Genomic DNA, 25,573 nt, shown 5'->3' with positions numbered 1-25,573 from the left:
TGTGTGAACTCTTAAATAGTCTATGAGGTTTGCCTTGTATAGTACTAACAAAATGCCCATCTGTTTGGTGGGTGGTGATAAATCAATGTGATTACTTAAGTCTTCTGGTAATCTTCTCAAACAGATTTTGGTGATTTCTACATTAATAACTTTGGATACTGCTCTGCTGCTTGCCTCTTTGGCAGGATCTGTAGATGTGACAAATCAATGTTGCTACATTTAAACATGCTTTCTGAATTTCTTCCTTAAGATTAAGGGAAGTGGGACTGATTCAAATGGTCTGCCTCCCCCCACTTAATAGATCAAAATGGCTTCTAGAGAGTGGTAGGGGATGTCTTACCCCATGTTGATGGTCTCTCAGCTGATTCCCTGGTGGCCTACTGGAATGCGGAGCTAACCAGGTTCAGATTCCTGAAGAGGTAGACTCCACTGTGGTAGGAGGGCTGGGGCGGGAGAGTGCCAGAGCTCTGTTTAGTCAAGTTGTATAGGATCAGTTTCAACCTGATATCTCGGAGGATGTGGGCAGGCTGCTTGGACGAGTGAAACGATCTGCCTGTCTCCTTGCCCATACTAGCTCATAAATGCAAGCCAGGCAGAGCTGGGCAATGGGCTCCGTGGGGTGTGTGTGAATGCTTCTCTCAGTGAGTAATGTACTGTATAAATACAATCCAAAAAAAGTAGTTTTGAAGGGAGATACCAAAACCTGGCCCACAGGTTCTAGGAATTATTATTTTTATCTTGCAAACATCTTTCTCCACAAACCTAGCAATTGTAGCTTTGCTTTTCAACATGCCAATTTAAGTTCCTATAAGCTATTGGTTTTCTCCTCCAGAACACTGCTGGCGCTAGGTTGTCATGTTGGGATTGCTGATGAGCATGCTGAGGAAAAAGTGAAGCAACTAAAACTTCCAAAGAAGTAAGTTTAAATTCAGAAAATAAAATGGAAGATGTGTAGGTGTGTGTAAAGTCGGAGCCTGCCTTCCTGTCCAGTCTCACTTGTGTGTATATCATATCACTGTACTTCCTTGAGTCAAATTGATAATCATGGGCTCTTGGAGGTTCTCTTCTAATGGTAAGCAAATGCAGTTGCAACAGTTCAGCTGTGTGAGTGGGAAGTCTACCTTGCCCCATCACTTAGATAAGGCAATGGAGGCAAGTGAAAGAGAGGTCAAGAAGGTGAAACGGTGGTTATCACCACAGTTCTTGAGCTCCACCAGAATGAGATTGGGGAAGAACAGACAGAGGAATGCGTTAACAAGCAACCGCATAGGCAACCTCTGCTAGCTTCCTGAGTATCTTCTGAACTGATCGCTTTGTAGCTTCCTCTGTTCTTGGGCTCAAGGCCGGCAGTAGCAATATCATTTTAATGATGTCTCAGATTTATGACGCCAACCAAATTGTCCATGGTACTACGTGCAGCTTTCTCATTTCAACTGAGCCTGGTCAGCAGTGATGGCCAGACTTGGCCCTCCAGCTGTTTTGGGACTACAACTCCCATCAACCCTAGCTAACAGGACCAGTGGTCAGGGATGATGGGAACTGTAGTCCCAAAACAGCTGGAGGACCAGGTTTGGCCATCAATGCTGTACAGCATTTGTTGTGCAGGATATGCCAAATACTCCCCCCCCCCCGCCCACCCTACCGCTGTTCATTCATACTGAGAAAACCCATTTTGCCTTCTTGGGCTATGCATGCTATTGCCTCAGTTTGAGGGAGAAATCACACCCCTCATCAGCAACTGACTGAGAAAAAACTTGCCCCATTTGCTTGTCCTACTTATTATTTCCCTTTCGTAGACCTGTCAGAATACTATGGCTACTGTTGCTCCACATTAGTTACTGGCTTGCTCTGTTACAATGGGATGAAGATCTATACCTTCATGTGTTCCTATATTTGATCACTACTTCCTGGTTCTTTGTTTAAGAAAGTATGTAATTAATGCCTCACAATCTTAAAAATTTTAAGACAGTCTTAAGAAGTGTGCTAATGACAATGGTGGCTTTCAAAAAGATGAATAAAATACTTTCCTCAAAATGTTTGAATATTCTTTCAGGAAAAACTGTGAGGGGAAAAATCAGACTCTTTTTTTCATGCTGAAAATGATTGCCCCAAACATTCAGCATAACCGTAAACAAAGAGTGCAATCAACTTTTATTATATGGTTGAAATTTTAATATTTTTAATTGGTGATGAAACACTTTATTGTCGTACCAGTTACTATAATAATAGTAATAATACTACCAGCTGTTCAAGTAGCCTACTAAGACCGCATGAGCTGAATATAATTCCGGTTCAGAGAACAGGATTTTGCTGTAATAAACCTCATGTATGTCACCTTGTTTTGCTGTGTTTTGCTGTTTTAAAATGTTGAGATACATGCATATAAAAGTGATTTCACTGAAGTATTTTACTCTCATCTAACAGTTATCTATTGTCTAGTGGATACAAGCCTGCTCCTATGGATCTGAGTTGTATCAAACTGACCCCTTCTCAGGAAGCTATGGTTGATAAACTTGCTGAGAATGCTCACAATGTATGGGCAAGGGATCGTATCAGGCAGGGTTGGACATATGGAATTCAGCAGGTAAGTCCCTGGTGGATGCTTGAAAATTCACTGATAACTGCAGATATTGTGGAACTCAAATGATATTTTGAGGGTGGGTGGTAAAGCAGATGAATATGACTACTGGAGTTTGTGCCAATTTCTGTTTTCTCTACAGTTGCTTTGAGTTGCCCTGTGAAAGGGAAAATGGCCAACATTTTTAAAAAAAATAAAAGTAAATAAATACATATTTTGATCGTATGTTTAATTTATATACTTCCAGTGCTAAATGTCCCAGAAGTAATGAACACCGTAGTTAGTCAAACTATTTGGAATAACCACTTTGGGAATCAGGATTTGATTTGGGTAGGTGTGGTGGGTTCCTTGGAGACCAGTAAGGATAGTTTCTATGTGCTTAGATAACTACTTAAAGAAGGCAAAACTTGTTTTAATATGCCATCTAGAACAAATCGATTCATTTGCAATTCCATGTATAAGAAATGCTTTTATTAGTGACTGGGAATCAGACATGTTACCTGAAGATTTAAGTGGCAGTGATCAGGGGTATTAAAGTTTTGTTTATGTTTCCTTTAAGCCTGAAATACAGTCACTTGATTCATTTGACTTACAGCTTTTAAATTTGAATGAGTTATTCATTCAACTACGCAGGTAGACCAGTATCTGTACCCATCATGTCTGAAGCTGGGGAGGGATATGATTTAAAGCCTCAAAGGAGCATTGGAAAGGGGTGCTGAACCCTACCAACTCATTCCACTTCTCTGAATCCCACAGCCCATCCCCCGAAGTCTTTTTTCCTACAGTAATATTCAGATTATGGATGCAAACCTGCTAAGGAAAAAGGCCCCCAAGTGAAAGATGGTATGTGGGTACTCTTTTGATGCTTTAAATCATGCCACTTTTTGCTTTTTAACTGAAAATTGAACATAGAAGATTGCTGCATTGAGGTCTGTTGTTAATATTAAGCAACTTGACAATAAACTATAGCACATAAATACAATTTAAAACCAGAGAAAAATTCTATTAGAAATTGACATTGTTCTTAAAATATTATTGGCCTGAGGACCAGATGGCTTCACTTCCAAGTATTATAAACAATTCAAAGAAACATGTTTACCATATATGGTCCACCTATTTAATGACCTAATGAGAGGATCACCCATCCCCCAAACATGGTACAACTCCAAGATTGTAGCTATCTCAAAAATATTTAAAGACCACCAAAAAGTAGAATCTTTTCAGCCAACCTCTGATGAATCAGGATCGTAAAGCATTCACAGAACTCACTGACCTTCAAGGCAACAATCCAGATTTACACAATTAAGAATTAACAAACCATTTATATCAAGTGGCAAATGCAACATAATGAGACACTGGAAAGACCTTTCTGGCACAACACTAGATAATTGGTACAAAACAGTTTGGGAAACAGCCCTCCTTGAGAGGTTGACTAATAAACTATGGTTGACTTGTGGACAGTTAAAAAAAATGGCTTTACCGAAATGTGGTTTAATCTCATAGCATATGTCAGTAATTCAGAAAATGAACAATTCCCCCTCCCCCATCAGCAACTGGCTGAATCTGGTTGATGTAAATTTAAATTTAAACATACATTGTTTTCACTTTCAACACACGTTCATCAATATGCCTACACTTCATATTGCTTCATTGAGCAAAAATGACAATTACTCAATATTTAATCTAAGCAAAACCACAAGGGCTCCTGATTAGGTGTTTAGCTCTGCAATGCTGAATGTTATCTGTTAGTTCTGTTCTATCCTGTTTCCCCTCTGTTTTTGTTTAAACTAATTCACAAACCAAGCACTTACACATTGACCATTAATAATGAAACTTACGTTACAGATATTATTGCAAATTTATTGTGTTATTTTTGTGATATACAGACGACATGAAAAGGCTTGGTCTATTTATTTGTATTATTTATTATACTATGATGCTTGTTTATAAAACCCAATAAAAAGCTATTAAAAAACCGCTGGAGAAAATTTAAAACACTAACAATGCAAGATACATAAAATGCCCAGTTCCCAACTGATTAATATGGAGGAGAAGTGGTCTTTATGGACCAGAAGAGTTTGGATTTGATATCCCGCTTTATCACTACCCTAAGGAGTCTCAAAGCGGCTAACATTCTCCTTTCCCTTCCTTCCCCACAACAAACACTCTGTGAGGTGAGTGGGGCTGAGAGACTTCAAAGAAGTGTGACTAGCCCAAGGTCACCCAGCAGCTGCACGTGGAGGAGCGGAAATATGAACCCGGTTCACCAGATTAGGAGTCTACCGCTCTTAACCACTACACCACACCAGGGCTATAATATCTCAAAGACAACTCTCCATATGAACTCACTCCAAATCTCTGGATTGCTTTGATCAGCAGCTTCATGTAGATGTTAAACAGCATGGGGGATAAGATCAATCCAATTGAAGACAGTCGAGCAGTATACCCCAAGTACCACTCTCTGGGGGTGGCCATCTGTTGGGTTGGAATAAACGACAGACGAGTAGTGGTGTCATTTGGGAGGCATCCTCTCGAGCATGTCTCGGGGAGTCCCTTTTATTGAATAATACAGCATTGCCACATATGTGCTTGTTGCTGATTGGTTAACACAAGTACAAAGCAAAGGTTACATATAGGTATTAATCACTGATAGATTAAAGACTGAGAAAGGGAGCACAGAACTAGACAGGCATGAAAACCTCCTAGTTAAATTATAATTAGTGATTAATAGAACAAGACCTAAAACAATTACTTAATGATTGATAATGCAAAACTTAAAAGGACATATCAATCACGTTCCATAGATGTGATCAACTATGCATTAAGAACAGGTCAGAATGCCATGTTTATGTGAACTAACTGTGAACTGAACATCCTAGGAATATTTCAGCTTGGAGCGGTTTGTGCAGAAACATGTGCAGAAACAAATACTTTCCTTCAGCCATCCAAGTAAGCCTAGACTCATCGCAACACAGTGCCACCCAGTCCAAATTCAGACAGCTGCTCCAGAAGAACACCTTGCTTCATGGCACTGAAAGCTGCTGAGAGATCAAGGCGAATCAACAGGGACACACACACACACACACACACACACACACACACACCCTTTCCCCCAATAGAGATATTTGTGCAAGGCAACCAATGCAGTTTCTGTGCCAAAACCAGGCCTAAACCCCAATCAAAATGGTTCTATTAAATCATTCTTGTCCAAGGTAGTCTGGAGCTGGATGGTGACCACTTGCTCAAGAACCTTTCCTTGGAAGGAGATATTTACAGCTGGGGTAGTTATTAAAATCTTCTGGGTCCTGGGATGATTTCTTAACCTTACCATTCCATTGAGTTGGGACCTCAGTCTCCAAGGAATGGCATCAGGGTGAGGTGTGTGCATGTGCATTCTATGGCGGGGGGGGGGGAGTAAAGTATAGTAAATAATAATAATAATAATAATAATAATAATAATAATAATAAATATAAATTTTATTTATATCCCGCCCTCCCCAGCCGAAGCCGGGCTCAGGGCGGCTAACAACATTAAAACAGTGTGACATTATAAAACATTATAAAAATGAATTAAAATCAAAATTGATGTAAATATAATTTTCCTTAAAAAAAAATCTATAGAAATCTGTCGCAAATGTGATCATTGAGCTATGAATGAACCTTTCTCCTGTAAATTAAGCCCTTCATTCTTCTCTCTCTGCACAAGTCACAGTTAAACCACAAAGCCTCTAATTAACCAAACCCATGAACCTACGGTTACTACTTCTGGAACAAACTAGTATTTAAATCCAATTTCAAGCTATAGTTTAATATCCTGACATGTTCGAAAGATGTAACCATAGTTTCCTTGTTTAGGCAAAACAGGAAGCTATTCTTAATTGAAGACTTCCTGGTTTGTTTGTTCGCAGCTTGAAGAAAGGAACAAAGAGGCTGCATACAGAGGCAAATGTATTGTTTATGTATTGAGTTTGGTAAATTGAGATTTAACATCCAAACATTGTCATTGTATCAAGCTACTATACTCAATATACTAAAAAATAAGCATCTTCAGTCCTGCCAAAAAGTACAGTAGCATTTCACAGTTGGAAAACTGAGTTCTAATGAATACCACCTTTGTAACTAAATTACCACTATGTTATAGAAAAGTAATTTTCAAAATGTAACAAGCTTTTTGCAGTAACATAATCATAGCTCATCATCATCATCATTATTTATTTCTAACCGGGATGTAGAAGTTTCTTTTGTTTTCGTTTGTTTTTTGCAGTGACACAATCATCAGCTTTTTATTTGAGATCCATGTTTTGTGTTAAAAGAAGAGTATGTTTTCCCTTTATGGTGTGATGACAACTGCAACAACACAAATTCACATGCATATTCTCATTTTTAGGAACAATATATTTATAACAGTGAATTACATCCTTCTATCATATTTAAGTTGAGACTATGTATTGCTAGGTTACTTACTGTTCATCAATTATCTGTATTAAACCTAAGTCACTAGAAATGTCTGTTCCTTAGTCAAGTAGTGAAAACTTCAAGCATCATCATCTTCTGCATACCCACGTGATGTTAATGCAGATTGATTTTTGAAAGTCCCCATACCTTATTCAGTGGGCAGTGTTGCAGCCAGGCCCGGCAGTGACCCAGCCAAGGGGTTACAGAGTGAGGTTACAGGGAACCAAGCAGAGGGCTTTCTCGGTAGTGGTGCCCACCCTGTGAAACACCCTCCTATCAGATGTCAAGGAAATAAACAACTATATGACTTTTAGAAGACATCTGAAGGAAATCCTGTTTAGGGATGTTTTTAATGTTTGATGTTTTATCATGTTTTTAATATTCTGTTGGGAGCTGCCCAGAGTGGCTGGGGAAACTCAGCCAGATGGGCGGGGTATAAATAATATATTACAGTCGTACCTTGGATCTCGAATGCTTTGGCTCCCGAACAAATCAGCTCCCGAACTATCAAAACCCGGAAGTGATCGTTCTGGTTTTCGAACATTATTTTGGAGGCCGAATGTCTGATGGGGCTTCCATGGCTTCCGATTGGCTGCAGAAGCTTCCTGTAGCCAATCAGAAGCTGTGCTTTGGTTTCCGAATGTTTTGGAAGTCGAACGGACTTTCGGAATGGATTCCATTCGCCTTCCAAGGTATGACTGTGTTATTATTAATTATTGTTATTATTATTGCCTATTTAAACCCATAAACCAAAACCCGCTTGTTCATGTGCTTTATTTATCCACAAGGTGACCTTGAGTCATGGGGCCTTGGCACACAAGTTTTCACTGAAGTGGCTGGGTGCATCTTTTGAAGTAAACCAAGATGCACTTTATCTTTCAGAGCCATTAGTTGCTGCATATAAACTAGTTGTTAGAGCTGACTCGCTCCAGATTGTGTATTCAGCTTTAAGCATGTTGTAGGAAATTTGCAAATACATTTTGCTTACAGCCAGGAAGTAACTTTAAGCCTGTGGTCTTCTGCTTACCTTTTATCTGAAAGTCAGAGCTTCAGCAGCTTTTGTACACACACACACACACACACACACACACACATCCTTTGACATTATTGAATGCCGGAGATGCTGCTTAAATAAAATCAACTATATGATACAAACACCTTTCCTTCTGTTGGTCTGAGAGCTTTCTCTTTTGCCACAACTCTATGCTTTCCTGCATTCCCTGTATTATTGTAGGCACCACTCCATTGTATTTCTGTTCCTGTGTTATTGCTGACTATTTTCACACAATAAACATTTCCACCAATAAAAGTTTCAGCACAGTATGTGGTTATATACCACAGCAAGGATTTCATGTAGTAATGATGGAAATAAGTTGGCATTCCACATCATTCTTTCTAGAGCAGGAATGTCCACCATTTGTAGAAATGTCCAGAGTTCTTATTCACCTTACATTATTGATGGAAATTTGGGAACTGATGAGCTCTAGAGTCAAGTTTTTCTTGTGATTAAAAAAAAGCAGAAATCTAGATAAAACCCTAAAAACATTTTCCTAGGATTTATTTGCACAATTTTCATCATCCATCAGAAGATACATGAATGATACAAAGGCTACAAAACTATGGGTGGTGAGTGGGCGGAAATGTTATGAGAAATAGTGAGAATAATAGTGTTTGAGCATAATTTTTTTCTAACCTATAAACTGTTCTCCTAAAACTAGATACTTATTAATGAGAGGAACTGTTCTAAACGTGTTTCAATGCAATCCCATTAAGCATCACTTCCCATTATTCAAGAATGACCTAGTCATTCAAAAGAGCCATGGAATGAGTCCTTGTGAGCCCTAATATAAATTATAATGACTGAACATAGTTGTACATAGTACTCAGTAAACAATGTGTTAAGCATCTATCAGTATTCTGGTTGATTAATTTAGCATTTCATATTTCATTTCTTATAGATATTTTGATTGAAATTATGAAGGCCGCTGTAGTCTTTACAATAGGGATAAATAAATGGCCACAGTTTCTGTCAAATGTTTCTCATATTGCTATTTTTTAAAATATTTTTTTGTAACTAGGCTTGCAATCTTAAGCCTACCTCTGAAGCTTCTTAAAATCAGTGGATCTTAGCTTCCAAGTAACGTTGCATTCTTGATATCCACTCATGACAGATATATGACATGGGGAGTGAGGTAAACTAGCATCACAACCAGCCGTTGCCTTGAAAAGTTTTAAGCTGTGGATACTGGAAATGTTTGAGTCGGAGCCCTCTTTAGAAACTATGCTGCCTGCAATAAGCCAGAGCCAAGAGTAGTCTGAACCGGGAGATGTACAAAGTGGGTTGGCATGCCCAAGTGGGTTGAGGTGTGGGCAGAGAAGATTAGGATAGCCAAGCCTACCCAGGACTGATGGAAGCCTGGCACATGGACTTGGGCCAGCAAAATTTCAAACAAGCTAGCTCCACGTGTGTTGACCCAGAAAATCTGACCTGAGACCCTCTACAGACCAAGGCTGTGTGGGTTTTTTTTAATTGGCAATAGTCCCAATATCAGTTATACCACTCCCATTTTTTTACAGCTTCTAGGTATTCCCCATTCAAATGAATGCACAGAAAAGCATTCCAAAACTAGACTGGGACAGTTCCAGTGGGATGAAATGAGTAGATAATAGGCATATCTACTTTTTGCTCCTTCTAATATTTTTTCCAACTTTGTATTGAATCCTTGATTAAACTAAATAGTCTGGTGCTTCAGTTACATTTTGTAGCCAGAAAAAAAATCTCTGCAAATTAGGTCTGAAAAAAATTGAGAGGACAATTGGATTTGGCAACAATAAATGTGGCTGGTCTATGAAAAGGATTGTGATTCCAGAAGAGGGAAAAAAAGGTAGTGTGACTCTAATCTTCGTTTTTCATAAACACATTGCTTCCCTTTATTTGATATCTGTACTAACACTTCTGCTTAACTTCCTTACTGGAGTATATCACTGGTTACATTTGTCATAGCTGGATTTTACTGTGAGATGTTACAGTACAATACGTTGGCTCAAAGTGCTTTGATGTGTAGCTCTTTTTCTAGCAAGTGAAGAAATCATATTAAGGAACAATCTTTCAGTGCATGCAATTTGTAGGAAAGAACTTGCAAAAGACACTTAGGGTAGAAATATATGTCACCTTCCTTCTCTGTGCTGTTTAACACAACATGTGATATGATGTGGTATCATTGCAGTGACAGTTGATGAAGTCAAGGAGGGAATTGGTAGTAGACAAATGCATTCTTGCTATGTCGTACCATGCATTAAACAAGAGGGAAGAGCCATAGGACAATGGCAGCTCTGTGTCCCTCTCATGGTCTAGTTCCACCTTTAATCAATCATGGGAACTACTGTAAGAAGTAAACTCAATCCCACTGAATGATGGACTCAGATGCTTTGCTGAATTTTTATTATTTTCCGTACTGAAAATTAAAGGGATACTGTCAAGTAGTTTATGTCCCTATTATTACTCATTTCTGTTGTTAGAATCTATTCAGGAAATCCCTTATTTTCTTCTATGGAATCCACCACTTCTTTCCAAGGAACCTTTCAAGAGCAATAGCTGCTGTTTATGCATGATTGTACACAGTATTTTTATTCTGCTGCTGCAGAGCCAGCCAGCCAGCCAGCAGAAGGACCACACGTTATTTAGTATGCCCTCTTCACAGAACTGTGCTGACAGCATTGATGGCAGGGATCACAAACAAGTAAGTACTGTAAGTAAGGCACAGCTTCTTAAAAGTGCATTGGTTTGCAATGGTAAAAGGTTAGATCTAGTGTTGCCAGTGTTCTTCCCACCAAAAGGACACTCCAACATCTGCTAATGGAAGGGGGAGGGGTGATTTTCAGTGATACCCACTCCCTCCTGTACCCCTGAAAATCTGCTCCCCCATGACTTGGGGACCCCCCAGAACAGCACAGGAAATATCAACAGGAAATGTGTGAAAACCACCCCTTCCACTAGCGAGAGCCTAAACTGGATTGAAGGCTCTTGTATTCATGAAAGGACCCCTCTTGTGTACAGAAGGGAACTATTGGATCAAACACAAAATAAATTCTGAACTTAATGAAAATACTTGACAGTGTCCCTTTATAGGAGGATGTATCGTATTTTAGGTCATATTTGAGTCAATACAATCTTACAAGATTTAAAATATAGCATGTATTTAATTAATTACTAATTTCAACAGTACATTTCAAAATCCACCTAAATTCTAAATTATGAAAACAGTGCATATTATGAAGAGGTAGATTTGTGACTAAGATCCAGTTTGCCTTTAGTAACTAAGCCCCAGGTATAGCCATCAGGATTGGACCACTGGATCCTATGTACTTTCACGTTTTCTATCTTTCATTAAAATGCAGTTGCTGTAGTTCATTATATGCTAGATTTATGGCATTGAATCTATGTAAAAAATAGGAAAAAAGCAATGACACCCATTTTCCTTTTCAGTTATTAAGTACATCTCATAAAAAAGAGAGGACTGCTTTCTTACACATTTCAAGTTGTTGTAGCTACTCTCTTTATAAGAGGCTGTTGTTAAAGTGTTGCAATGAGTTTCTTAGAACTTTGCTCATTCAGCACTTCCCATAGAATTATGAAGTGAAAGGAAGGTTAAGAGTGTGTAGTGCACAAACATCCCTAATAGTCTAAAAGCTTTGCTGTGAAATATTTTAAGTTGAGCAGTGTGACCTATTTTTCTAAGATGTATGGCAGATCTTAGAAATGCTTGCTGTATAAGCAACCTGTCCAGACCCTTGCTATCACAGGAGGCTAATGCAAGCTATAAAGCAAATACCCTTGTGGTAGTTCAATTACAGTGGTGCCTCGCAAGACAAAAAGAATCCATTCCGCGAGTCTCTTCGTCTAGCGGTTTTTTCGTCTTGCGAAGCAAGCCCATTGACGGCTTAGCGGATTAGCGCTATTAGCGGTTTAGCGGCTTTTAGCGGCTTTTAGCGGCTTTTAGCGGCTTATCGGCTTATCGGATAAGCGGCTTAGCGGCTTAGAAAAAGGGGGGGGGAGGGAAAAAACCCCGCAGGAACTCGCAAGACATTTTCGTCTTGCGAAGCAAGCCCATAGGAAATTCGTTTTGCGAAGCACCTCCAAAACGGAAAACTCTTTTGTCCATCTTGCGAGGCATTCGTCTTGCAGGGCACCACTATATATACCGCTTAACATTTAAAATAATCTCTAAGTGGTTACACTCTTAAAAAAACTAGCAGTATAGCTTTCATACAAAAACACAGCTCAAAACCAGTAAAACAGCAATGGAAAAACACATAAAAACATACAAAATTGAATAAAACAGAAATTCAGAATATTCAGTCATATAAAACAGGATCCAGTCTTATAGAAGAGTCTTTGCAAGATGTCTGAAGCAACTGATAGTTGCTACTTCACATATGGCAGAGGGAAGGGCTTTCTATAGTACAGTGGCAAGAGCAGAAAATCTCTATTCTTGGGTCACCACCCTATGATATTCTGTAGGGTAGGATGGGGTGCTGTGAGTAGAAATTCCCCAGATGATCAATTGACATAACTGTCCAAGAATACTGCTAGGGTAGAGATGGAGTGAGATCTTTGCATTACTGTTAGGTCTACTGGCTGTTTCTCATGCTTGTATTTGATTATAGGCTTCCAATATCAGTATTGATATATTGGAGTGAACTGTAAACTTGGATTTTCAAAATGTTATTGGGTAGGTGAAAGCTTGATTTTCTCTGGAGTTCAATTGAAACATGAAACATGATTAAGCTACATAATATTTGATAGCCTAAGAAGAATGCCATCTAGTTTAGAGTTCTGCTTCTCATGCTGGCCATCAAGGTATGTTTGAGAAGCCAACAAAAACAAAATTTCAAAATAACACATCCAGATTGCAGGCATCTGTTTTATGAGCATGTTCTAAAGCAGTCTTCTCCAACCCTGAATCCCCTGCTTTCATTATCTCTAGTCAGCATGGTAAATGGTTGGGGATGGTAGGAGTTTTTGTCCTACAATGTGTGGGAACTCAGAGATGGGAAAGACTGTTCTAGATATATAGTTGTAAATGGATGTCATTAAACAACCGTACTGCATCCAATTCTGTAAGTCAGGTAGTCACGTCTCTCTTCACTCCTGCTGGAGCATCCCTGCTGATATAATTCCATGTTTTGTGATGGTGTGACAGTACTGGTGCAGACACTATTGCACTAACAATTCTTAATAAATTATTTGTTATTAAACTCCTTCCTTAGAAGGAACAATTTCTATTTTGTTAATTTATTCAATCTCTTAACCAAAACTTTCACTTCAAGTTTTGTTTGGTACATACAGTGCTGCAGTTAAAATAATAATAATTTTCACTTCGTTAGACTGCTGAGATCTAATAAAAGGATAAGTAGGTGAGCAAAAAATATTCTATTAGAATAAGGTAAAAATAAATTATGCACAAAGGACAAAATATAAATGATGATAGGACTTTGTCCCCTACAAAGGTTAGGTCTAGAGGTGTATTTTCATAGTCTTCCAGTTATTTCAGTTCCTCAGGATTGGTGCTATACAAAAGAAGACCTTCAACAATCTTCAGGTATCTGAAAAGTAGTAGGGAATTAAATAGCAATGAGTTCCATCCCCACCCCATTTTCCTCTTCTTACGAACTATCTGGCTGTCAATAACAAATATCAGTGTCATGGATGGGTGTGGTAGCATTGGTTACATTTTATCTTGTGGTGTTATGATGTGGATTGTTATTTCATCCACATCATAACACCACAGTCCATCAAAGCAGATTTGCATGCGCAACTGATACAAATGTTCATTTTGGTGCTTGACATGCATCATGATGCTCTCATGTTGAACTTCATAGTTACATTTAATGTCCATCTTCCTCTATGCTCACACAACAAAGAGTGACTAGAATTGGATTCACCATGAAATGAGAGATTCTGGCTAGCTGGTGAAAATACATCTTGTTCCATCTGCTGTAGCACATGGCACAATGGCTGGTTTGCTCATGGCGATAGAGCTTCTTTTGACAATCCATGGCTTTGGTTGTCTCCATTTTGGACCAGGTCACAGCTTCTCGTACTTTGTCATAGTGAACTTCATTCTGCCTTCTCCAACTATAATGAAGACAAACCACAATAGATGCATTACTAGGTTCACTTTTGTCCACCAAATGAAATAGATTTTGCATGGCAATGTAGGCTCGCTATACCCTTTGAAGGTCCCTGGGAAACAAAGAATGAAAGATGGTTGTTGTTGCCATCCGTTTTGAGAGACAATGGAGTTCGCCTCTGAGGGTGAAGCAAAAGGGATAAACTTCACAGTATCATGTTTATCGGAAAAGGTATTTATAGGGCTTAGAGTGAATCTGGTTAATCATAAGTTGCATGGTTTTATTATAAGGATCACCAACCCAGTGGTGCCTGTGGGCACAAGGTTGATGGTCCTCATGCATTTTTTTGGATGAAAAAGAAGTAGCAGGCACTTCCCTCACCTTTGGAGATGCTTTTCTGAATGGGTGGGTGTTTGTGTAATTGAAAGATGCCCTTGGGCAGAGAGAGGAGGATAGATGTATGTGGTGTGTGTGTGTGTGAGAGAGAGAGAGAGAGAGGGGGGGGGGTAATTCAGCCTGTATGTTTAATCTGTATGGGACAGGGAGAGATGGTTATGTGACTCTGTACATGTTAAGTGTGTGTGTGTAAGAGAGAGATACATGTGGTGTGTGTGTGTGTGTGTGTGTGTGTGTGTGTGTATGAGTGTGATGTGGTCACTTTGTATATTTTTTTCCTGGTACTGGGGAACAGTAACAGCATTTTTCTGTGGTGGTTTGTGTGTTAAGGGGAATCAGTCTCCACAATCAGAACCAGCAGAACACAATTGACATCTGACAGCAAACATGAAGTTATTGGGGTGGGGGAATAGCAATAACTGTACATTAATTTGGTTTTATGCCACGCCTCCTATGGCAGCCATTTTATGTTATGCCATGCTTCCATGGTAACTATTTTGTGACTGGCATCCCCAGCACCTTCTCATAATCTGAAATGTGCTCACTGATCCAAAAAGGTTGTTGAGCCCCGTTCTAATACATATACTAAAAGGATATTTTCTTATGGAGAAATGCCTTTTAGTGAAATGAACCCTTTCTGAGTAAATGGGAACATTAACTTATTTTGATTACTTGCATACATGTCAGGTTGCCTAACACATAGCATGGTTTCTCTGCTTTGGCTATAGCAAACATACAGTAATCCAAGTCATAATGGTTCTGGTGCTTTGCTTTTTGCCTTGGAAAATAGCTCTGCTACTGCTATATTATGCAAGGACTGCTTATCCTGAAACAGTTTTTGTAATGTCATTCAGATATCACAGTACAAAATAGGGGAAATAATACCCCCCCTTTAAAAATACAAGTAGCTCAATCTTTTCCCAGGTGTCCATATTTTGAAGAAAACTGTGGTATGTTTGTACAGACACCTCTTCTGCCTGGTGGCATACACAGATATATTGTGTTCAGATATCTGAACCAAAGTATGAAAGCTGATTCATAAGAAACATATATATATGCACACACAACCAATTGTGTGTGTGTGTGTGTGTGTGTGTGTGTGTGTATAAATACTAAATAAGTAGTATACTTATATACTTGTGATTTTTACAGAATTAGCCCGATTTTTAAGTACAATATTCATTGTACCAATTAATTGCTCTTTGTCTAAACATCAGATATTTTGGTTCAGTCCTGATCTTCTAATACACAATATATATATATATATATATATATATATATATATATATATATATAATAAAATTTGCTAAAACTTGACTTCGTAATTAATTACTTTTATCTTTCGTCAGGATGTGAAGAACCGTCGAAACCCTCGACTTGTCCCCTATGCCCTTCTTGATGATCGCACCAAGAAATCAAACAAAGACAGTCTCCGGGAAGCAGTTCGTACCCTCATTGGCTATGGTTATAACCTTGAGGCTCCTGATCAAGACCATGGTATTGAAATGCTGCTTTTTTAAATAAGCACATGAAAGCAATAATACAAGTGCTTTCATCATAACTATGCAACTTTTATATATAAAAAAATTCAAATTCTTAAAGTGTGCTACATACTAACAGAATTTAGGAATGCCCATGGAAGCTGGGTATGGTTAAGAATGTTAAGTTGCAATCCTAACCATGTCAACTCAGACATATGTCCTACTGAAATTATTTGGGCCTTAGTGGGGTTAGGATTGCATCTTTAGCTGTCAAATCTCAATTCAGTCATGATTCCTCGATTTTGACAATTTTCTTACCATGTTGGAAGTTGTTTCCAATTCAATTAGAATGGTATCTTAGTTCTTAAAGGAAATCATCCTAATGAATAAATAAAAGGGAAATTTGTAAACATTATTTCTGATTCGTGTTCTCATTCTTTCCCCATTAGCTCCTGTAGTTTGCTTTAATAACTATCTCAGATTTGGTTTTCGTTTTGTTTTCTAGTACTATATCCTCTGCTTAAGCAAGATTTCTTATTACACAACATTTTTCAAGTGAGGTGTTCTAAGTTGCTCATCTATGACAGCCATCCTCCAGATGTTTTGTTATAAGTTTCATAAGCCGCAGGAAGCACTGATGTGCTGTCAGGAATGGATGGTTAGGTCTGAAACATATTTCATTAACAGGAGTTTATACTGCAATCCTATGCTTGTTTACTCTAAATGAAGACCTTTTGTGTTCAGTGAAAGTTGTTCCTGGGTAACTGGGCAAAGCTGGGACCTCCACAATGATGAAGTGCCTTCAATCAGCTACTTTCCTATTTTCAAAAAATAAATAAATGTTTATTATATTTTAAATTTTGCAGCCGCAAGACCAGATGTATTCTGTGGTATGATGGAGAGGTTTAGGATCTTCCGAACAGAGAAGACATATGCAGTGAAAACAGGAAAGTGGTATTTTGAGTTTGAAGTAGTGACCGCAGGAGACATGAGGGTTGGTTGGGCCAAGCCAGGTTGTCAACCGGATCAAGAGCTTGGATCAGATGAACAAGCATTTGTTTTTGATGGATTCAAGGTATTTATTCATTCATTCATTTATCCATCTCTGGGTTGAGTTTAGACTTGCGGGTTCTATTTTGTTTTGTACTAGAATGTCAAAGTCCAATTGCTTCTCGGCCTTTTGGCTAAGATCAAGTGTAGAATGTCAAAGTCAAGGAGCTAGAGTCTGGTCATCCTGCAAAATAGTGACTTGAGGAAGGAGTCAACTGCTGGCTCAGAAATGGAGCCAGCTGCCTACTGCAACCCACAAGCTGTACCCTGAGACAGTGATATGTGTATATAGTATATATGAGTGCTAATCATAATGGGACTTATTTCTAAAGCACATTTCCCCCCCTTCCCAATCAAGGCTGTTCTGTACTGTATACCTAAGCATTTTCTATCCATGTACTGGGTGGGTGAAGATCAGTTCTGGAGAGCAAATAAGAGGGAATGGGGACCTTCTTTACCGTCCCTCCTCTTCTGAAATATTCCTCTTTAGTCCCTGCAAGGTGGAAGGGGACTACCACTAGGGCATGTATTCTGCAACTCTACTCCCCTCTGATATTTAAGCTGTCAGGGTTGAGCAGGTCAGTGGTTTCTCTCCCTCTGCTCACTGTTGTTCTCTCCCCTCTCCCCAACTGACACACCTTTCATACTTCAGCTGCTCCTGTCTCAATCATAGGTCAAGGAACAAAATGTTGCAGTGCATCCTCAACTACTAACATGAATTCTCTGGTGCAGAGTTCCAGCCAGCCAACATCCAGAATACTATCACACTAATAAATGATAATTTGCAAAAAAGCAAAGCAAATCAGTTGGCTTACAATGAACTTATAATTATTCAAATGAAATAAATTTTCTTTGGATTCTGCTTCTGTTGTTTGTGTTGAAATGACAATATGCCTTACAAATCTTTCAACACTAATACTATTAACCTTTCACAATACTAATTGTAAGATTTGCAGTCCAACAGTTGCTGGCAACTACTTGCAGAATGCTATATGACAGTATTAATTGTAGTACCATGTTAATTTATCTTTGGGGATGCTTGTTAGTCATACACTGGAGGCACAGTCCTCTTAATTGCCTTTCATTCAAATAATGAAATCCTTTCTTACCCAGGCTCAACGGTGGCACCAGGGAAATGAGCATTTTGGCCGTTCTTGGCTGACAGGGGATATTGTAGGCTGTATGGTTGACTTGAATGAGCGCACCATGATGTTCACTCTGAATGGAGAAATCCTTCTTGATGACTCAGGTTCCGAGCTAGCATTCAAGGACTTTGAGGTTGGTGATGGTAAGTTCTTTCCCCCCTCTTAATAAAGTTTTTATTTATTTTCGTAATACATAAGGCACATTTTGAGAAAAGAATTGTTCCAGCAATAAACGGCACACAACTTGCTGGTGATAGTAAGTTCTTAAACTATTTTATGCTGCTAACTGGCTTTGGTGGCAAGTCTTTCCTTACTGTTATAGGAAAAAGTCTTTTAACATGTCATCCACGTAACCTAATTATGTATCTTAATGAAAATATGCACCTGAGCATCTCCACAAAAAACACCTCTGTAAGTAAATAAATATTAAATGTTTCCCAGCAGTGTTTGGAAAGGTCATCCACATGGCTGTGAACAATGTCGCTGCTGTATTTTACATCAATGAATGGGGTGGAATGAGGTCTGGGACTATCTTGTACACGGACCTTGACTGAACACACCTATTTGCATGACTTTGCAATTATGCTATGGAATGACTAAGCTTCCCCTCACAGGAGGGACCTTTGCATTCTACTAGAGCTGCTGTTTCCTCTTTGACCTTTATTAGGGGACAGCCTGTGTTGGAGATTTGCCAGGCTGCTAGCTGAGTTGAATTGCACAAATTACTTTTATTGAGACAGACCAGACAGCAGTCTATTTGCTTATTTTGGCCCTATATTCATAGCCACATGCAGTTGCAGTAGTCCAGGGTCTAAGAGGAATTTTCCTCTCCACATCTTAAATTTTTTGTTCTAAGCTTGAACATGTTCATTTCAGCAACTTCCTCTTTTGTTCAGTTGTGCTGTGAGTTGAGGGTTTCTGCCCACTAGGTTCATTTTGGGAGAGATGGGAAGCTCCCCACCCAGGTGAAGTCAGAAGTGGGCTCTGCCTTCCACCTGGAGGAGGTGATTTCCTCTCTTAAGAAGGGAAATATGGTAAGTTAAAATTGCTCCCCCACCCTACAGACAATGTTTTATCCCAATGGCAACAATTTCGACAAGTGCAGCTGGGGGTTTGTTCCTAGTTACATTTATTATTATCCTAAATCTAACATCAAAAGGGAATTTGAAAGTCTTAAAAGAAGACATCCAAGATATATGAATGTGAGAAGAAGTTTTATTTTATACTCCACCTTTTGATCAACTGATTCCCAAGGCAATTTACATTAAATTACAAGAATACAACTGAGGAGCAGTATTTTTACAGCATTTAGCGGAGCCAGGACTCTATTCAGATGTGGCAATGAACATTTGACACCATTGATTTACTTTGCTGAGAAGTCTGTTTCAAGGAATGATATTATATATGGCTAATTTGCCCTTTTGAATATAGTGAGTTCCACATGAGTACTGAATTTATATATTTTTGCATGCATTTTCCTATCTAGATAAAATTATGATAATATATATTTCAGAGACTTGTTCTTTTGGCTTGTGGGGGGAGGGGTAAATAAATAAAACATTTTTTTGAATATTTATGATTCATGGATTGCATCTGTTTTTGTTTTGTTTTGGCAGGCTTTATACCTGCATGTAGCCTGGGATTATCACAAGTAGGCAGAATGAACTTTGGCAAAGAAGTGAGCACCTTGAAATATTTCACTATTTGTGGTTTGCAAGAAGGCTACGAACCATTTGCGGTGAATACAAACAGGGACATCACCATATGGCTGAGCAAGAGACTACCTCAGTTTCTCCCAGTACCACCAAATCATGAACATATTGAGGTTTGATATATCTTCAGTTCATTTTGTGGGAATGGGCAGAGAATTGATATAGAATTCCATCTTGCACTCACTAATCAGGGAGTTAGCTCAGTGGGGACTTACTTTTGTGTAGGGCTGAACGAAGTTAGAAATGTCCATTTTGGCATTTATTCATCCTAGCCTGTGCTGATTCCATTCCTCTGCAGAACCATAACAAAGCTTGCAGATTTTTTTAATAAAAAAAATATTCTACGAATAAATGCAAATTGCATTCACTTCAGTGAATTCCATTCCTGAACACTGAATGAGCAGGTGGAAAGTGTCTCCTCAGAGCAGAATTCTCCTACATCCCTGTTTCTGAATAAACCTGCATATGGTTGCAATGTTTCTTGGTGGAATTCAGTATGCTAAGTTCTCTTCTCAGTGAGTGCAGAAGGCATCTTTGCATAGGTGCAACGCCCAAGTTTATTTTACTGCAGACTGTTGATGCCTAATGCAGGGTTGCAAGCCTTCAATGCAGCGGTTCTCAACCTGTGGGTCCCCAGATGTTGTTGGACTACAACTCCCATCATCCCTGAGCTTTGGCCTTGCTAGCCAGGGGTGATGGGAGTTGTAGTTCAACAACATCTGGCGGCCCACAGGTTGAGAAAGGCTGCTTCAGTGGCAAGCCCCATTGTGCCGTCCTTCCAGGTTGAAAGGGGTAGTGCAGATACCCCCTCTCCAGTACATAAAGCAACAATTGTGGTATCAAATTAGATTTTCCCCCATGCCATGTACCGTATTTGTCGCCCTATAGGACGCACTTTTTCCCCTCCAAAAATGAAGGGGAAATCTGTGTGCGTCCTATGGGGCAAATACAGTCTTTCGCTGAAGCTTGGAGAGCGAGAGGGGTCGATGCGCACCGACCCCTCTCTCTCTCCAGGCTTCAGGAAGCTATCCGTAAGCCTGGGGAGCCCGCGGGAGTTCCTGCAGGGCTCCCCAGGCTGCGGATAGCAGCCTGCTGCCCAGCGCGCAGGGCGCCCCGAAGCAGAGCGCCCCTCGCGCCGGGCAGATATCCGCAGCCTGGGGAGCCCTGCGGGAGTTCCCGCAGGGCTCCCTAGGCTGCGGATAGCAGCCTCCCGCACGGGGCGCGGGGAGCACTGAAGCAGAGCGCCCCGTGCTTCGGGCAGACATCGGGCAGCCCCACAAGCTTGGGGGACAGCGGGGAGGCGCAGCGCTGCCATCCTGCTGTTCCTCGACCTGGTTTGGAGGCTGGCGCCAGCCCCACAAGCTTGGGGGACAGTGGGGAGGCGGAGCGCCGCCATACCGCTGTTCCCCAACCTGGTTTGGATTCCCCGACCTGGTTTTGGGAGGGAAACAAAGGGGGAAAAAAAATCCCCTTTATTTCCCCCCCAAAAAGCTAGGTGCGTCCTATGGGGCGGGGCGTCCTATGGGACGAAAAATACGGTAGATATCACTCAGTACTTGGATGTGCTTTGTTTTATTTTCTTTCAGATGCTGTTGGACTACAACTCTCCTCATCCCTGACCACTAGTCCTGGTAGCCAGGGAGGATGAGAGTTGTAGTCCAACAACACTTGGGGACCTAAGGTTGAAAAAGACTGATCTAGATTATGAAGTTGGGAAAAGTTTACGTAGTCTATATATCCGTGTGGGATCTGTCCCCTAAAGCATTGTGGGGTTAAGACAAAGCAGCAGTGGGGGACCTCTGGTCTATGGGCCTAATTAGACCCACAGGATTGTCCATTTGGCCCAAGAGGCAGTTTCAGCCAAGCCACACCCACCTGCCCTACAGATATATGCTGTAGTATATGATGTCTGGTGTAAGGCAGGTAAAGATGCAGCTGGGCTGAAAGGAAGTCAGTTTTCATTTTTAAAACCAAGACTTGACTGCTCTATTTTTTACCTAAATATTAGATTACTAAAGTGCTTTTTGCAACTGTTGGAGGGTTAAATTTTTAATTGTGTTGTTGATGCTCTAATGGGCAGCTTGTACTAATAGTAATCGTACCTTGCTAACTTGTTATAAATGCATCAGTGATGTTCATATTAATATTTTAATATTTACTTGCTATTAAAAAACCTTTGAATGCAATTAAATGTGCATTCAATTTTACATTTTTCATTAATTTTACATTTTAGTTTTTGCATTTGGTAGGTTACAAGAATAGATGGTACTGCGGACAGCTCCCCATGCTTGAAGGTCACACAGAAGTCCTTTGGGTCTCAGAATAGTAAAACAGAAATCATGTTCTATCGGCTCAGCATGCCTATTGAATGTGCAGAAGTATTCTCTAAAATGCCTGGAGGAGGAGTGCCCAGTTCCGGCCACCTTGGACCAAAGAATGACTTGGATGATTATGATGCAGATTCTGACTTTGAAGTTCTTATGAAGACTGCTCATGGTCACCTTGTACCTGATCGTATAGAAAAAGAAGCTGCAAAATCAGAGTTCAATAACCATAAGGACTACACACAAGAGAAACCTTCACGCCTCAAGCAAAGGTCAAGTGGTTTGATCTCTTTGTGGTATTTTAACCACACTGTTTTCTTTCAAGGGCATGCAAATTTCCTGCTTACTGTTCTCTGGGAATTGCCTCTGCATCATAGAATCAGTGCCTGTTGCTGCTGGATAATTCAGTGTAGACTTCAAATATTGTTTCTGGGTTGTTTTCAAATCGAGCATCCCTTTCTTTGTCAGGATCACCCATCCCCAACCCCCTCTTTCTCTCTTAGGATCCCCCCACCCCATCCCCCCTCTATTTCAGGATTATCCATTCTGAAATACAACACTCCCTCCTTCTCTCTCAGGATCACTCCCAGCTACTAAACTTTTTCTTTTCTCTTTTTTTACACATGTGACCCCTCTCCCAGCACCCCAAGAGATTCACACAAATACACATTAGTCTCTCTGTCTCCTCCCTACCATTCTGCCCCTGGTCACTTCACTGTCTTCTCCTTCTCAGTCCCGCCCCCTCCTTCCCTCCCAGTTGCTCCCTACTTGCCTGCCCCCCAACCTGGTTGTTCCTCAGCATCCTTAACCTCCACCCATAACTGATCTAGGAGGGCAACAGTAGTGCTTTTGCATAAGTGCCATGGGTTCCCATCATAAGGCTTCACTAATTTTAGATGTGTGCCAGGTAATGGGTGTAGACAGTGGGATGGGATGGTAGCTTGGGGTGGGTGGGGCAGAGAAGCAAGAGCTTTCTGTGACTCAGGGCATGGCTTGATTATTAGAAATCTATCCAATTAAAGACTTCTGTCCAAAACTGGAATATATGCAACACTTTTTTTTTTTAAGGTGAGCAAACTGTGCTCAGCCAACGCCCCCTACACACCATTATTCATTTTAATAATATGTTCTTCACAAATTTCTAGGATAATGTATGCCTAAATTACACAAACGGGTATGCTATCGTGCAGATTTATGAAGGACATATTATTAAAGTGAATAATGGGGAGTTTGGTTAAGCACTGTTCGTGTGCCTTTAAAAAGATATTTCATATTCTAGGTTTGATAAATTCATAAACAGATTTTATCAGATGGAGCGCTTAGTGTTATGTTCATCCAACCATTGTATCCAGAAATTATTAAATGGTTATTTATTCTCTATCAAATATTTTGATATATTACAGATTTATGCTGAGAAGGACGAAGCCAGACTACAGCTCAAGCCACTCTGCCAGGCTCACTGAAGATGTCCTAGCAGATGAAAGAGATGATTATGATTACTTAATGCAAACATCTACAGTATGGCAACTTAGTGTTACTATTTGTACTGTGTTTTCTCAGAGAATTGCCATTTTTTTCTATTATGATAGTACATAAACAGCTTGAAATTATCATAGGCACCATTCTTTAATTTTATAGATGACTATAAACTGCTTATCCGTGAAACCCAGCTACTGAATTACATTTAAATTATAACCCTATTTATTATTATTAGCTCGTCATTGCTATATTGTGTTGACTATAAGGCTGAACCAAGATGTACTGGTGTTCAATTTTAATTCGATGTGTAGACTTTCAAAGCGGGTTGTTTCCCACCTTCAGTGGAGTTACTGTGTTCTACTTAGCATGGAGGGATGAGGAAGACGAAAGGATGTAATATTGTTTAGCCATGTCACCTCTTGCAATCCCTTACTCAGTCACTAGTTGGTGTGACTCAACACCAATCTGCTGATGACTTTAGATTCAGAGCCAATCTGGGCAATGACTTGTGCTTTCTTCTTACCCAGTGCTACTTGATGTTCTATGGTTGTTCTTCATTTGTTAGCCTTCATTTGGTAGCCAACAGCTAAGCTGAGAAGCAATTTATTTGAGCCCCTGGTTGAGAACTGATCCCAAGGGCTATGTTACCCTTAACCTTTTGGCCCAGAATATGCTTGCTATTATAGTGTTGATAACTAGCTAACTCTAGTTTGTAGGCACTGGACAGCACCACAACCAAGGAGTGAGTTCCCTGATGGGCCCAGTGAAGTGCCCTTAATCAGTCTTAGAAGTAGGGGCTCACACTCCCAGGTTGGTGATGGCAAGCAGAGAGAGTGGCTTATACTATCAGCTGTCTTAAAGCAGCCTTCTTTCCTTCCCCACCAATTGGCCTGGCAGGATTAGGCTGCCCATGCAACACCAAAAGGTTTGGAAGCTGCCGCCATTAAATTTGAGTCCTGTTTTAATCAAATCTGGTGTGGGTTTACATCCTTATCTCCTCCTCACATTCTCTCCCTAATATACACACAGATTTTTTTTTTGTCAAGTACAATGTTTATCTTACCAAATTATCAGTGTTAATTTCAAAGCTGTTAATTACCCAGTTTTGTACAGATGCTTTTACTATAATAATTGTCAATAGCTTTTATAATGCTTTCATCACCATATTCGTCTATGGTGTCTATAAATAACACAATATGGATATTTGAAGTCAATCTACTGTCACATAGCAACTACACTGAAGTTATTTAATGGTGTATTTTCGCAGTTGAAGCACATTGGCCAGCGCTACCAGTAATATCCCATGCAGGACAAGGAATTGGTTTATATTAGAAAAAACATTGCAGGACCATATCATTCAACCAATTTAGAAAGATGAGTGTTTAAAAATTTGTACTAACCAGTAGGTCAAAGAAGGGGCTGTTTGGGGACAAAATGAAATTGAAAACACAAGATTGGTTTTGTCTAATTCTTAATTATGAGTCAGTTATGGATTTTTATGCAAGAAGGAAGTTCTCGCTCAAAAAGGAAAATTAATATTTTGGGTCTTTTTAAATTTCTTGACAGTATTATTATTCTGTGCGTATATTTCCTGGACAAGAACCTGCTAATGTCTGGGTGGGCTGGATTACATCTGACTTCCATCAGTATGACACAAGCTTTGATTTGGACAGAGTCCGTACTGTTACCGTAACCCTAGGAGATGAAAAAGGGAAAGTTCATGAGAGGTTGGTTTTGTTTCTCTTTAGATTGGAATTATGTGATGTCAAAACTTGTGCATCATAGTGATTACATTATAAGACTAAGGATGCTCTGTTGA

The 25,573-nt window shown here is 39.8% G+C and overlaps 1 protein-coding gene across 15 annotated transcripts in view; it reads left to right on the top strand.

Moving 5' to 3' along the window:
* The window catches only part of RYR2 (ryanodine receptor 2), a 246,863-nt gene that overhangs the window by 106,366 nt on the left and 114,924 nt on the right, over window positions 1–25,573 (top strand). For 9 of the 15 annotated variants that reach the window (XM_079969396.1, XM_079969401.1, XM_079969397.1 and 6 more), the window contains 10 exons: window positions 833–916; window positions 2,425–2,584; window positions 10,678–10,773; window positions 15,913–16,060; window positions 16,911–17,119; window positions 18,208–18,382; window positions 19,856–20,064; window positions 22,201–22,547; window positions 23,679–23,793; window positions 25,321–25,481. In XM_079969396.1, the coding sequence (XP_079825522.1) occupies window positions 833–916; window positions 2,425–2,584; window positions 10,678–10,773; window positions 15,913–16,060; window positions 16,911–17,119; window positions 18,208–18,382; window positions 19,856–20,064; window positions 22,201–22,547; window positions 23,679–23,793; window positions 25,321–25,481 (1,704 nt within the window). The remainder of the gene's footprint in view (window positions 1–832; window positions 917–2,424; window positions 2,585–10,677; window positions 10,774–15,912; window positions 16,061–16,910; window positions 17,120–18,207; window positions 18,383–19,855; window positions 20,065–22,200; window positions 22,548–23,678; window positions 23,794–25,320; window positions 25,482–25,573) is intronic. The other 6 variants (XM_079969392.1, XM_079969395.1, XM_079969391.1 and 3 more) reach the window with 1 other exon arrangement.

The sequence above is a fragment of the Podarcis cretensis genome, assembly GCF_951804945.1.
Source record: "Podarcis cretensis genome assembly, chromosome: 3".
NCBI lineage: Eukaryota > Metazoa > Chordata > Lepidosauria > Squamata > Lacertidae > Podarcis > Podarcis cretensis.
This window is presented reverse-complemented; position numbering and strand designations above follow the sequence as displayed.